Source organism: Pagrus major, chromosome 23, assembly GCF_040436345.1.
Source record: "Pagrus major chromosome 23, Pma_NU_1.0".
Lineage (NCBI taxonomy): Eukaryota > Metazoa > Chordata > Actinopteri > Spariformes > Sparidae > Pagrus > Pagrus major.
Window position 1 is genome coordinate 21,721,819 of NC_133237.1, and position 14,782 is coordinate 21,736,600.

General features: G+C 40.2%; 1 protein-coding gene across 2 annotated transcripts; it reads left to right on the top strand.

Annotated features, from left to right (window-relative positions):
- Positions 1-8,043: 8,043 nt before the first annotated feature.
- On the top strand, positions 8,044-12,319 carry zfand2a (zinc finger, AN1-type domain 2A). Of its 2 annotated transcripts, none has more exons than XM_073495134.1 (10): positions 8,044-8,219; positions 9,007-9,090; positions 9,176-9,270; positions 9,451-9,582; positions 9,668-9,819; positions 9,904-10,029; positions 10,118-10,193; positions 10,300-10,376; positions 11,717-11,804; positions 12,003-12,319. In XM_073495134.1, the coding sequence occupies exons 2-10, from the start codon at positions 9,036-9,038 to the stop codon at positions 12,039-12,041; spliced, it is 840 nt and encodes a 279-aa protein (XP_073351235.1). In that variant the 5' UTR covers positions 8,044-8,219; positions 9,007-9,035; the 3' UTR covers positions 12,042-12,319. The 2 variants fall into 2 exon arrangements, with proteins under 2 accessions (XP_073351235.1, XP_073351236.1); XM_073495135.1 differs by having other exon boundaries at positions 8,137-8,219; positions 11,717-11,855; positions 12,003-12,092.
- Positions 12,320-14,782: the final 2,463 nt, after the last annotated feature.

Consider the following 14,782-nt stretch of genomic DNA (forward strand, 5'->3'; position numbering starts at 1 on the left):
AGTTTCCTCCCATCTAATTATCTGTAATTGTGCCGCTGTCAAAGTAGAATGGAGAAGTGAAAGCGATTGATTTGGACTTTTAATTCAGTTCATTTCTGATAGAAGAGAAAGTAATTCCCTTCAAATTACCTCATTCAATCCTGACACCCTAATGCCCTTCAAAATCTTTCCCTTTTTTTTTTCTTTCACTCCCCAGCATTTATATATTAAAAATGAAGCTAGAATGACTAGTGCCTCCTAATAATAATAACCAAACTTCCATTAGAATAATAATTTCATTTCAATTAAAACTGACTTATCACCTTTGCTAAAACGTGCTTAATATGCCGAAAATTATCAATGCTTGAAGGAGCCCAAACTGGGGAGTCTAATTGTAATCAGCAAATCAGAGGTGCTTGTCGCTGCCGTGCCTTTGCAGAGAGGCAGTCTCGGAAATAGAACTAATTTACTCAACTCCCCCGGGAAATCCGCTCAACAGATTAACATTTTCAAAATATAGTAATGATATAATTTGAGAAATGGTGACGCCAATTTGTGAGGAGCCTTTGTGCAGAATAATTTGCATTTTTTTTTTTTTTTTCCTCTTCGCCACCGCCTGCATTTTGCCCCCGTTAATTACAGCTCCGCAGATGAAGGGTGTGCTGTTTGACTCAGTGCTTATTATTCAACTTCAATCTAATAATTCAACTCTACAGGAAGAAGAGAGAAGAGAGGAGAAGAAGAAAAAAAAAAAAAGTAGTGTGGCCCATCCGAATTTTTAAGCCATCCTCCATATAATCCCAAATGGTTTTGGATGGGTGGGAATATGAATAGGTGGATATAGGAGCTGCCTGTCACTGTGGCTGACTGTTATTATGGCTCATATGGCTCCATATGTATGTAAAGAGCTGCGGATGATGGGTTTGCTTGAATTTAAAGCATCGTGGACGGCGTCAAACTCCACAGCCTCCACTACAGGTCACCTTTCACACAGCTCAGGTGTGTCTGCACTCAAGAATAACAGTGCTTTCCCCAAAACTTTCAGGACTAACAGCACGCAAACAAAAAAACAGGAGACAAAGTTGAGACGAGGCCTGACAAATGTAGCTATTTATTATCGTCAAGTAGTTGCAAAAAAGCTTGTGCAGCTTTATTTTGGCTGCAGCCAAATTGGAAGTGATGGCAGTCCCTCGCTGCTTCCTCACATTACAAAGATCTGGTAGAGAGAGCGGTGACTGTACTCTGCAGCCCGGCCATCTGCTGCTGTACAGAGAAAAAAAAGAGAAATACCAAAAACCCCAGAGATATTTACTGTAGAATTACATTGCAGCAAAAAACGAGACAACATGTTCTGACACAGAAAGACAGATTGAAGCTTAATGTGAACTTTTGAGATCCAACAAACTCGAAGGCTTGTGATTTTATCACTGCGATTATTGTTCCTTCCCACAGATATTACAAACAAATCTGTTCTTTGGACATAGCTGGTACGCTTCACAAGTTTACTGTCACATTCTGCAGGAACAAAAGACACTCACAGCTCGCTCACACCCTATAAATATCACCCAACCACCATACCTTCAGACCTTAAGGCCTCCTTGACCTCAAATCAGGGTGTCATCAAGCCAAATCTCAAAAGACCTGCTTCAGAGCGGATAAAAAGACCTGTCCTGCCCTCTAGTGGCTGTTTGCCTGCCTTTTGTTTATTCTATTTAGTGTATCACAAGCAGAAGCGTTGACAGACACATGCACATAAACATAATGAACAAATGTCTCCGGGGGTTTGTCACGTCAGGACCGATGCTGTGTGTCGGAGAGGAAAAATAACACAGGTTTATGTGAGGCAGCCAGTCGGTGTTATTAAGCAGGAGCTGACCTCTGACCTCTGTCACCGGCCTCTGACCTCGTGGTCCCTCCACAGCAATCAATAAAGTGGTTTGTTATTACTATGATATAATTTTTATGGAGCTTTTTCAATTCAATCCAAATGTTGTTGAACACTCAGGGTGGAGATGACGTGACGTTTCTCACACACAGCTTGGAAAACACTGACTCCTTGCACCAGATCATCAACACATCCTTACAAGCTACTTGAAGTCTCAGTGATGGGAATTCTGGCTCGTCGTAGGGAGTCGGATCGGTTGGCTCAGCTCAGCATAAAGAACCCAAACAGCTCTTCATTTAGCGCCACTTCCAGCTTTAACAATTAAGCCAAATTTAGCAATAATTTAAACCAATAACGGGCGTGTACACTTATATCACTTAAATTAATCATGTAATTCTTCTAAACCCTTTAATTTGTTTTGTACGTTGGCAGCCAGCGCGACTTACACAAGTCTCTCTCCATGCTTGAGTCTTAATTTACCAAAGTGAGACGTTTCTGGAACTTATTCAACAAATACGTTCATCATCCTGTTATTCTGGCTTCAATTTATTTATTAAAAAGAAGAAGAAAAAAACGTCTCTCAGGAGGGAGCCGGCTCCCATTGTTCACTTAAAAGAGCTCATAGAGCCGACTCGTTCTCCAGCGAAGATTTTATATCAGACAATTTGAAGTCAGGAAATTGGAGACATTTATCCTCTTTGGTTCTACAAATTAAGACAACACTCGTACTGTTTGATATCATCCACACACATCCCTACACAGAGCAAGTAGGGAAAGTAGGGAGCTACCAGAGACCGGCTGTACTCGGACTAAGGACCACATGATCGTCTGCATACAGATAATGTTTCACTAGAGCAGGCCCGATCATGCCCGGGACAAGTTGATCTCCAAAGGCCCCCCTCGGCAGATTATATTAAAGGGTTAGAGAGCTCTTTTGGGACTGGGACAACTGACCTGGTGTAGCCCTCCTGTCGGCGGCCCTGCACTAGAGTATTACCAATCATCCAGCCATATTACAGGCTCTATAGATTAAAAATAACTGGGGGCTGAGTTCCCAATAGTCTGACACCAATACTAACCCCAAAGGCTGAGAAACTAGTCCCCTATTTTACTGTTACTTTAACAAAAATATATATGAATATAATAAAATACATTTTACATCATGCAAAGTGCAAAAAGCACATATAAGGCCACATTAAGACACACAATCAAAGAGATTTGGCTCATTACGTCGAAAGCACAAAAGATTAATTCAGTAGTGGATCATTCTTTCCTCTGGCGTTGAAAACAGGTGAATGGATGTGATGTTAGTTGGCAGAGAAAAAAAAACATATTTAAAGGTGCTATGTGGACGAATTTTAGTTGAAAACATTCAAAAATGATCAGAATGTGAAGTATCATGTTGCAGAGGTATCTACTGAAGTTAGCATGCTGACCAGCTAGCCCTGGCCTGTCCTGGTCCAAAGCTCTCAGCTAGTGGTGTTAGCACCTCCACGTCCCTGGTGCTCCAAGCTCACGGACCACCATAGCTCCACTGCTACTTGAGTTCACTAGCTACTGTTAGCAGCGTTTAGTGCTAACGCTAGTGAAATGCTGCCCCCTATTTGCTCTGATTATGAATTTGGCAGGTGGTATATTCTCACACATTGCACCTTTAAATAATGATGGTATGAATCTCTGTTTATGCCGTTTTATTTTTGGGATCCCTCATCAATATTTTATTTTCACTATACAAAAACATCGGGCAGAGTGATAGTTTGAAGTCAGTTGTGATCCTAGCACTATTTTACATCTTTAAAATGCTTTTCAGTAGGTGTTTGGGCCTCGACCCTGCCGCTGAGTGTCAGTTTTTGGGGCCTCCAGGGGAGAAAGTTCAGGCAGCCCTGCGTCAGAGGCTCTGCTGAGGTGTAACTGTAATCCTCACTTATGACTGATAATCTGAAATCACAATCCTTGACAACAACTGTAGAAGAAGTCTGGGTTGTACAGTGTGGGAGAACGCTGTCGGGATGTGTGTGTGTGTGTGTGTGTGTGTGTGTGTGTGTGTGTGTGTGTGTGTGTGTGTGTGTGTAAAGAGGGCCAGGTGTTTTCAGAGAGGTGCCATCTGGCCGCAGCGTTGGCAGCTTATGAGGCAGGTGTTTCCGCGCAGGAGAGAGTTTATGCTCTCTGTAACTGCCTGTGTGTTCCTGGTGATGGACTCTTACATTACATTTAACACCTCAGAGGAGGGATTTGTTGTAGCGACGCCATTTAAATCAGTTACTTTTTTAATAATCTAGCTGAAATGTGCAGGGGACTGAAAACGTCACACCTATCCTCCTTAGATATTCTTTTAATTCATTAAAGTCTATTGAGACCTTTGATGAATTATTATGTATTAAGAGCCTTTAAATAGTTAATACAGACTGCTGTTGTCATGCAAAAATCTTGAACTTCATGTTATAATAATAATAATTAAACTTAATAATTAAAGAGAATCGAGCTGTTCACCATGTGGTAGTTGCTGAGTCCTCTGGGATCACAGCTCCTCCTCAGCTCAGCGAGCTTGTGGAAGAATCCTGCTGCCATCAACTGGTAAAACCTGCAAAGACACCAGCTCAGCCCGGAGGCATTAAACCAACAAGTCCTCCGCTCGGATAAATCAACATTTTAAACCATCAGTTTGCCAGAAGATTTAAGCCTGCGTGCCATCTAAAACAATGTCTCACTCCATTACACTCACTCGTCTGAGAGAGCGGTCCGGACTCGTGCTCAAGAACATCATTTAAGATCCGTTCTCTGTAAATTGTCAAAAGATTGGATGATTGGACTCGAGTTTAAATAATTGATGTCAAATTGTGATATTATTGGAATTATAATGGCTCTTTCTCACTTTTTAATAAAACTGAGTTACACACCTTTTCATGACTGCTCAATATTACTTTTTCAAAGACTCTTTTGGGGTTAAATACCGGAAAGAAAGGAGCGAAAGCACAGAACTGTTCTGGTGCGCTGAGTCTTCACTGATCAGTTTATCAGAGCTGCAGCACAGAGAACTTTATAAGACTGAATTTATTATTGCTCCTGTTAAAGGTCCAGTGTGTATGGGCAGGAATGCAATATAATATTAATAATTATGTTTTCATTAGTGTATAACCACCTGAAACTAAGAAATCTTGTATTTCATTACCTCAGAACGAGCCTCTTATATCTTCAGAGGAAGCAGGTCCTGATCCACAGAGTCCACCAGAGCAGACAAACCAAACACTGACCCCAGAGAGGGCCTTTGTGTCTTCAGCAGCCGCTGTAGAGGAGGATGAGACGATGAGCGTTCGGTCTCTAGAGCAACAACGATTCATTGATTAGTTTTCAGCTATTAAAGTATTTTGATGATCGATTACTTGGTTTGAGTAACTTTTCAAGAAAAGTCAAAATTCTCTGATTCCAGCCTCTCAAATGTGAGTTCATCTGGTTTATCTACTCACTCGTGTCAGTAAACTGAACATGAACATTTGAGGACGTCGTCTTGGGCTCAGAGAAAAGATTGATCCTCACTCACTCACTAGATGATACTAAATCCTACACAGTGAACCTGTAGAGACGAGAGGTGGACCAATTATTGACCCTGGCTGATAACGGAGCCGATATTCAGCATTTTCTGATTATCGGTATCGGTCAGATTGCAGATCAAATAAACTGATTTAACAATGTGATACTTTGGCTCTGATGCAACATCGTTCGACCCCTGGTAGAGACTGTAGAGGGACTAAGACGACTATGGCAGATGAATAGCTGGTATCTGCTCTCTCTGTCTGCCAGCATGATAAAAAGTCATACAACCGCTCACAGATGGAGTTACTTCTTCCATCTTTTTAAAATCTGCCTCCATTTTGATCACCAACTACTACACACCTGGAAAGTTGACCTCATCTCGTGCTGACAAACATCTGCCCACAGACAGACTGTGATCCTGTATCCTGGCAGAGACTGTAGGAGGAGGCAGAACACCGGCTCTGGAAGTGTAAAAAAGCCAGAAGATCTCAGAAAGTTTATGAACTTAAAATCTATTTAAATTAATACCAGAGGAGGTCACATGGCTGCTAACAATCTAATTAAATCCTGGATAAACAACAATAAAACAGTCAAAGTCAAAAATTCGTTTTTACCTCGACGTTAAAGGAACTTTTATACGACACTCACTCATGTTATCTACTGGCATTAAGCGTCTCCCACAATGCAACGCTCACACGCTGTCCAGCTCAGGATAAGGAGTAAAAGAATAATTGCAGGGTTCAGTGAGAACATTTACCTCCTCAGACACACTGTGAGGAACCCAGCAGGAGTCCACAGGAACCTGCAGCTGCCAACTGGCTTCTATAAGGAGCCAACGCAGCAGTTAAACTATTGTCCTGATGTCCACTCGATGGGGAACTCTGCCTCTCAGGTAAACATGTCACATGAACACACACACACACACACACACACACCTGTGTCCCATCCCTTATCTTCACCACTGACTTATTGGCACCACAATGGGGTCCGGGTGCTCAGTGAACCATCAGGCCCGACCCACAGGTCCAATAACATTATAATACTTTGGCTCTTTGTGAAACCTCAAAGTGCTGTATAAATTTAAAAAATGTGAAAAGTTACTTACCACTGCTGAGTACTGCTGATCTCAACAGACCCATCTGTGTAAAATAACAATTTAACGAACTTCACCTGACGATGAAGCCCGTTCAACATGACTGAAAGTTCTGTTAAAAGCAGGCAAGTGGACCTCGAGGTGAGATTTTTTTTGTCTAATTATATAAAAATCTCACACGGTGCTGTGGCTGAGGAGGGACAACAAGACGTGATGAGCAATAGTGTCAAATTAATTAAAATACAAGCATCTTCCAGAAGGCAATCAGCTGACGAGGAGGGGACGAGGCTGGAAACAACAATCAGGACAAGTGGAGCTGGTCTTGATTGCACCTCGAGTCAGACACAAGATGATCTGCATTCACAATGAAAACGCTAAAGAGATGTGAAGTGTCATTCACTGGAGAGAAGCTCATATAGGAGCCATTCATTATATATATATTATAATTCATGCAGGAAGTCATATTGTCTGACAACAAAGTATATATTATAAAGACAGATAGTATTATCATTAGTATTAGTATTAATATGACTAAATTAAATTAAATTAAACACACAAAATGTAGTTCCTCAAGATGTCCTCCATCTTTGTTTTGATCCTGACACAGGGGCCCAGGCTGCTCTGCATGCCATTAAAAAGGTAATTAATGTAATAATTACCAATAATTATTATTCATAATAAACAATGAGCTGTTCAAAATACTGAAGTTAAAACCAGGATGTATACTGTGTGGTCATGGAGGGCTGCAGTTCCTCTGTGTGGCCACTGGAGGGCGACAAAACCACAGAGAGACAAGGTAACCCTTTCAAAATAAAACAACCATGTTCTGTATGTTTCTGATTACATACCCAGAACTAAACATGTAAATTGAGTTTATTCTTCTTCTTCTTCTTCTTCTTCTTCTTCTTCTTATTATTATTATTATTATTATTATTATTATTATTATTATTATTATCATAACTTCTGATACTAACGTGATTGGATACTCTGAAATATAATAATAATCAGAGGACTCTTTCTTGAATTTTCTTAAACTCTAACTCTGGCCATAACAAACAATTAATAGTCACAGTAAGATCGTCTGTTAATGAGTTTTTAATCGCATAATTTGGGTAATTAATCACAGTAATCACATTAATTAAATGAGGTGCAGTTCTTCACTGTGGCCGCTGGGGGCAGCAAACACAGTTATTCTAAATGGTCCCACATTTCCGGTGTGAGCCTTCAAAGTAAAACGAAGAGAAACAGCTGATTTTCCATCTGTAAACATGATTTACAAAACATAACACAGGCAGACACGCACAGGGAGACAAAAGTAGAGGCGATGTTTGGGGCAAATCCGACACATTAATCCATAAACTCACAGACTGACCGCCAAATAACAACATTGTGTAACGTAAGACGTGATGAAGTCTGGATCTTTCTAGAAACTCTGGATCTTTCCAGACTTTACCTGTCATTTCCACCGACCGTCTTATAAAACGACCACACCTGCGGTGACGTCTTGTTTTCCCGACGTTAACGTTGCGTGATTGTCGTGGGAGGAGCGTGCGTGACACATCGATGACTCGATGAAAACAGACAGCTCCGCGGCTAACAGGCAGAGCTGCTCGGGTCTGCGGGGAGCCTGGTGTCGGAGAGGCGCAGAGGAGATCTGGATCAACCTGGCTCGTTTGAGATCACGCTGCTGCCTCCTGTTATAACACGACACACCGAAGAAAACGCGACTTGGTGAGTAAAAAATCGATACAAACAAATGTTAGCTGTCACGTTCAACTAGCTAGCTAACCTAGCTTAGTCAGCTAATAGTACAGTTTGCTGAACCAAACCGTGTAACGGTCCTTAATCATGGGGTTTAGTCTCGACACGGGGAAAAAGCAACACGTACGTTTTCTTCAACCTAAGTTTAACATAAATAATGTTTTCTAGATGAGGTAGCTTTACGTTGCTTCGTCGCTCAGCTACATTTAAGCTAGCTTCTAGCACTTGTGTGGTAAATAAACAAATATTAGCCACAGTGATTTAAAATAAAACGCTATTTTTTTCTGATTTGATCGCAGTAACGTTGCAGATTCACGTGTTTGTTTTAAATTGTATCTCTAACATACGATCCTAACCTACATGAGCCCTGGTTAGTTATGTAATCAACATAATCGTATAAGTTAGCCTGGCCTAGCTAACGTTAGCTAGCTCGGTGTTTAGCAGCGTCCTGTGAAAGGCGTCATAACATTTAGTTCTCCACTGTTTTCTGGACAAAGACGACGTTTGAAAGCCGAAACTAACAGTGGTAATGAGTTGACTTAACATTGTACAGTTACTGTTTAGCCTTTCGACGTAGTTAAAGCTTGTGACACGATGCTATGACAGTTTTTAAAAGTCATGATGAGTTGGCTCAAATCGTCTTGGTAAACACTGGCTAGCATGCAGTGAGTCACTCCCATGTCAGTGTTCCCACAGTCACAACTTCATCGATCAGTTTAGTTTTAAAACATTAAAAACTTTCTTTTCCTTCCTTCAGGTTGTTGAGATCACTGTCAGCTGTACAGGATGGAGTTTCCAGATTTAGGGGAGCACTGCTCTGAGAAGACCTGCAAACGTTTAGGTGAGTGACTCACTGAGTGTCCTGCTCCTTCGTCCTGCTCAGCCTGACATGACACTAAAGTTTAAACCTTCTCTGGATGTTACAGATTTTCTTCCTATGAAATGTGACGCCTGTCAAGAGATTTTCTGCAAGGACCACATAACGTACGCAAACCACAAATGCATGTCATCCTACAAAAAGGTAATGGATCACTGTTTACAATACAGCTTTTATACTGATTCAACTGTGTTTTATTTACCTCAAATATTAAGTCAAAATTAAATATATAAAGACAAAATAAAATGTATAGTCTAATAAAACATTTTGAGGATCTGTAATCCTGTGTTTGTTAAATGCCTTTTGGTTGTGTTTGTCCTGTAGGATGTCCAGGTCCCGGTATGTCCCCTGTGCAACACTCCCATCCCCGTCAAGAGAGGAGAGATGCCCGACATCAAAGTCGGTGAACACATTGACCGGGATTGTAAATCGGACCCTGCGCAGAGAAAGAGAAAGGTTCTTATGACGCTGAAGTGTTTCACCTTAAAACCAGTAAGAATCTAAACAACAATAACAAACTGTTTTTTATTCCGTCTTTCAGATTTTCACAAATAAATGTTCTCAGGGAGGCTGTAAGCAGAAGGAGATGATACGAGTGACCTGCGATCAATGTCATTTAAACTACTGTCTTAAACACCGGCACCCGCTGGATCATGATTGTAAGACTGGTGGGAAACCTCTGTCCAAAGCAGGGTGGGTACAGTCACACTACACCATCAGGCACTGTGCTTTTATTCTGAAATGTGGAAGTAAGAGTGACTTTATGTTTGATCGTAGACACGCTGCTGCAGCGAGGGCCCACGGTGCTTCCTCCGCCTCTGCCTCGAGTTCTTCGTCTGCTTCAGGAAACTCTCGATCCGTTTCTAACGGCGTGAGTGCAAACAGCAGAAGCCACAACAGTGGGTAAGCACAGTTTTGATTTTTAAATGTTTGACATTAAGTCGCATTTTAAATGTATATTATTTTTATATATTTCTTCTCCTTGTTCCAGCACCACCCAGCGGATCCCTACGTCCGTCTCAGCACATAATGTAATACCACCATCAGCATCCTTTCAGGCCGGCATGGTATGCAGGCGCATTATTGACGTGATAAAAATTTGCTGATTTTAAAAATCCCCAAATGAAAGTGAAATGTAACCGGGAGTGTGCCGCTCTGCTGCTGTCGTTGCAGACGGAGGAGCAGGCTTTACAAAGGGCTCTGGAGATGTCTTTGGCTGAATCGAAGCCGACGGTTCAGCCGGAACTGAGGTGAGTAAACGTCATCAACACCCATAATCCCAGAAATATCCTATTATCAGCTCAACATCACTCATGTCACACGCTGCTGTTGTGAATGAAGCTTTGCTAGAGAGGCTGTCAGGTCCAGGTTATCAATATATTTTCAGGCAGTAAAATATATATAAAGTACAAGAGACAGATTTATTTTGACATCGAAGAAAAGAAAATCGGACGATGCTCATCCAGCAAACTCGTCTGTCAAATCCAAAATAATAATATATATCTATACAGCACTTTTCTTAAGAAGTTCTTAACAAGTACAAGTAAAACATCAGATAACACAAACACAAGTAAAATCACACTATAAATCAGGAATGTTAATCATTAATCATTAATCGAGAAATCGCCATTAAGACTCGATTTAAAATGTATCGACCAACAATTGGAGTTGTGTACAAATATATCAAAACGTATAAGTAGTAGTTAGCATAGATACATTCTTATTAAATATATATATATATATATATATATATATATATGTGTATATGTATATGTATATATATATAAAAAGAGAACATTTATTTAATTAAATACAAGTAATTTGTTACTTAATTAACTGATATTAGTACATTTTTGCCCTTTAGTAGCTTTTTTTCATTATTTTCTTAATTAGTTTATAATTCAAGTAACTTAAATTCACTCTGTCTGTTCTTTTAACTCCTAATGTAGCCTTTACATCCAGATTTAGATCATGTTAGTGGAAAAATGTCCAACATATCCCGTCTATTATTAATGATTCGCCGGTAATTGCTGTGGAACATGCTGTTTATAAAGTTCGATCAGTAGAATTAAACTGGGCGTCTTGTGTAACTAGTTTCCCCCCAATACTGGTACCAGTTGCTGGTACTGGTACTCCCCTGGTACTTACAGCAAGAAAGAAGGGAAGTGGCTGTACACCTGAAACGTGTGTGAGTGCTCAGTTCTCTTGCTTTTAAGGTTTAAAGCAGTTTTTTTCTGGTAAGTGAAGAAAATCTCACCACGAGCTTCACTCATTAGCTCTCCTGGAGCTTTCAGCTGTTAATGTCAAGTTGTCGGACGAGTCAGATATTTACACTCATGTCCACTCACACACAGTCATAACTAGTGGCACTGTAAGTATAAATAAATCCAGCTTTCACAGCTTTTACCTTGTGGTTTTCCTCACCAGGTGTGCAGGACTGATATATTAACAAGTGCAGCGCTATAAATAAAAGCAGGTTTGACAGGTCGTAACTAAGTGTGTGTGTGTGTGTGTGTGTGTGTGTGTGTGTGTGTGTGTGTGTGTGTGTGTGTGTGTGTGTGTGTGTGATGTATTGTTGTTTGTGTCTCAGCCGACAGGAGCAGGAGGATCTGGCCCTCGCTCAGGCTCTCGCTGCCAGCGAAGAAGAGTACAGACGGCAGCAGCAGAGACAACAACAGGTACCCGGAAAGCTTAGCCGTCACTAGCAATGCTAACAGGAACGCATGGAGGTACACTGTTGTCATGGCAACCTCTCTGAACTTTTTTCTGTCTTTAGCCAGCAGATGAGAGACTTAATTGTTCTTCCTTACATTATTAATGACTATAAAGAAATGTAATGCGTCTGTTTCTGACTGAGCTTTCTTCTCTCTGTTCAGGGGAGAGAGTCCAAACCGTCCAACTGCAGCCTTTCTTAACCTCCCACCGCCGGTTTAGACTTCAAGCTGAGCTGATTAACGACTAGAAGCTGCACATCTGGGACGTCGATATCCAGGATCAATGATTGTTCAATGAAGACATGACACTTGGAAGTTTGCTGAGATATTACCGCCTTCTACGACATAAGCACATACTTTCCCAGCAGGATCTCGTTATTTTTACTAATGATTTGCTCTGTACATATTTTATATGCTGATCATGATGAAACTGTTATATTACCATATATGAATATTGAATAAATTATTTCAAAGACGCACACGGAGTTTCGCTCGATTCATTGAGATTTGAGGACGCACTGAACGACGAGTCTGTGATTTGTGAAGTGGAATAATCAGACGATTGATTCAGGAGTGTTTGCAGACGGCTGCTCAGGATTCAGACAGTTTCTGATGAACACGGGACATTTTTATTCACAATAAACGTTTTATTGTTTCTGCATGTTGTGGATCGCTTGCACTCAGCTTATTATTCATAGCTTTCATCAGATTAATCTTATTGTGATGAAGGTCTCAACATTATACAGGGTGTCTTGCGTTTTTTAGTCTGGTTAACATGTCACAGTCTTACCAGATATTAAATGTATTTCTGTATATTTCACATATGAAGATAAACACATTAGATGGAGCTTCTCTGACAATTTTAAGCAGCTACAATTGTTTTATATTGCTGTTTAAAGTGGGTTATTACTTGCAAATTAAATTCAGATGTAAAATATGTTTTTTTTATGTGTATAAAAGTTTATATGTTCTCACTCCTGCTGTACTTTCTCGCTACTAGAGCTGAAACATTGAGTAGAAAATGAATCTTTGGCGATAGATTTATAATTTGGCAGATAAAAATGCCAAAGGTGGGTCGGATCTCTCTAATTTAATGTTCTGCTTGTTTTTCCTTATCGTTATAATCTGAATACTTTTTGGAGGTTTGAACAAAACATTTTTATCTGACATATTAACTAAAGATTGATATATTCACTGAAATCTAGTTGTTGCAGTAGTTTGTTCAGTGTTGGACAGCAGAGGGCAGTAAGACTTCACAGATGATTTATAATCTTTCAGCAGGCCTGTGTGTTTACTCCACAGCACTCTTTATTCTCACATATAATTAGTAACCTTGTAAAATGTGGATTTTTCTGTTCACATATGTCTGCTCTTGCTGTCGTTTGCATGATGAGAGGAGAAAAAACTGGAGGCCGTCTGGGCTGTGTGATGCTGAACAATGCCAGCAGTTGGAAAGCAGAGTGTTGTGACATGAGGCATTTACATAATCATATTTAATAACACAGCTGAAGGGCAGACATTTGGCGGACAAGACCTCTCCGACCTGCTGCAGTCAGAACGTTTCACAAAATACCTGATCGCCATCATCACATGCAGCTGCCTCTGATCATTATTTGAACACACTGTCAGAATAAATGCAACTATTCGTTGCTTATATCATCAGTTTTCATTAAAAGTAAACAGGCTTTATTATTGAACAAGATGAAGCCTTAGGTCTGATCACTTGAGGCATCTTTGCTGCACAAATCTGCATATTCATGAGGAAAGCAGTTTACTTCAAACTACTGTATAAGTACTCAGAGCTTTCCAGAGGATTCATATCTTTTATGTATAATGCAAAGACACATTGTTAAGATGCAAATCAGCCTCATCAGAGGTAATTGGAGGAGTTGATTGGAGATGACTCATCATACTGCAGCGTAATGCATTCATCTAAGAAGACTTGGTGCCTCCTCTGAGCTCTTACTTCTCTCAGCAGTCGCTCAGAAGAGCATCAATAACTCAAATGCAGAGGATCGATGTTTGCACAACTCTGTCAAACATCTGTGTGTTTACTCCATGAGATGCAGTTTATTGTTGCCTCGCAATTATCAAAGATGAAGAGATCTGATGGCTCCTTCAGAGGACTGATTCTGTTTAATGTGAGATTACCAAAATGTTTCAATTAGACTACAAAAACAAAACTTTCAATGATGTCTGTTATACCAAAACACTATAAATGTACTAAGAAATGACTGGATCCTTTTCCCGTTCCTGGATATTTGTAAATTCAAAGCTTGTTGTGAGTCTGAACACACTGAATTATTGATTTATTTTTCTCTCCTACATTTTTTAACGCAAAATAAACCTGCAGATGACCTGTAACTGCTCCTGTTGGCTAAAGAACACAGTGGGTCCAAATCATATATTATTACAAGTTCAAATTTGATAACAAAAGTCACTGAAAATAAACACTTAACACATGTTTCTTTACAGAAATATGTTCTCACCTGGCAAAAAAATACCACTTTGCAACCTCAAAATAAATTGCTTGAGAGCAACAGGAGCATTAACTCATCACAGTTCTTTATTTCCTTATTTAAGTTGCATATTTTTCAATGTTAGGGCTTCAAAAAAAATGATATAAACTATATACTGCTGGATTTTAAATCTCATTGGCTACATGTTGCATCAGTCATGCAGAGGCTGGTATGTAAGCTGCTCAGGAGAGAGGAGAAAGAAGAGGGAGTGGGTCACTCATCTACACGATCTCTCATTGGCTGCTGTAGGCTCTAGGGCGGGCATAGAAGATCATATCTCGGGAATTAGAGGACTTTTGTGCAGATAAAAGCATGAAAAAGCATCCACGATCCAGTGTTTTGATAACTTGCAGTTTAACTGGACAGAAATTAAGTTACTTGAGACTCAACTTGGACTTAAGACATGATGACTCGACTTTGACT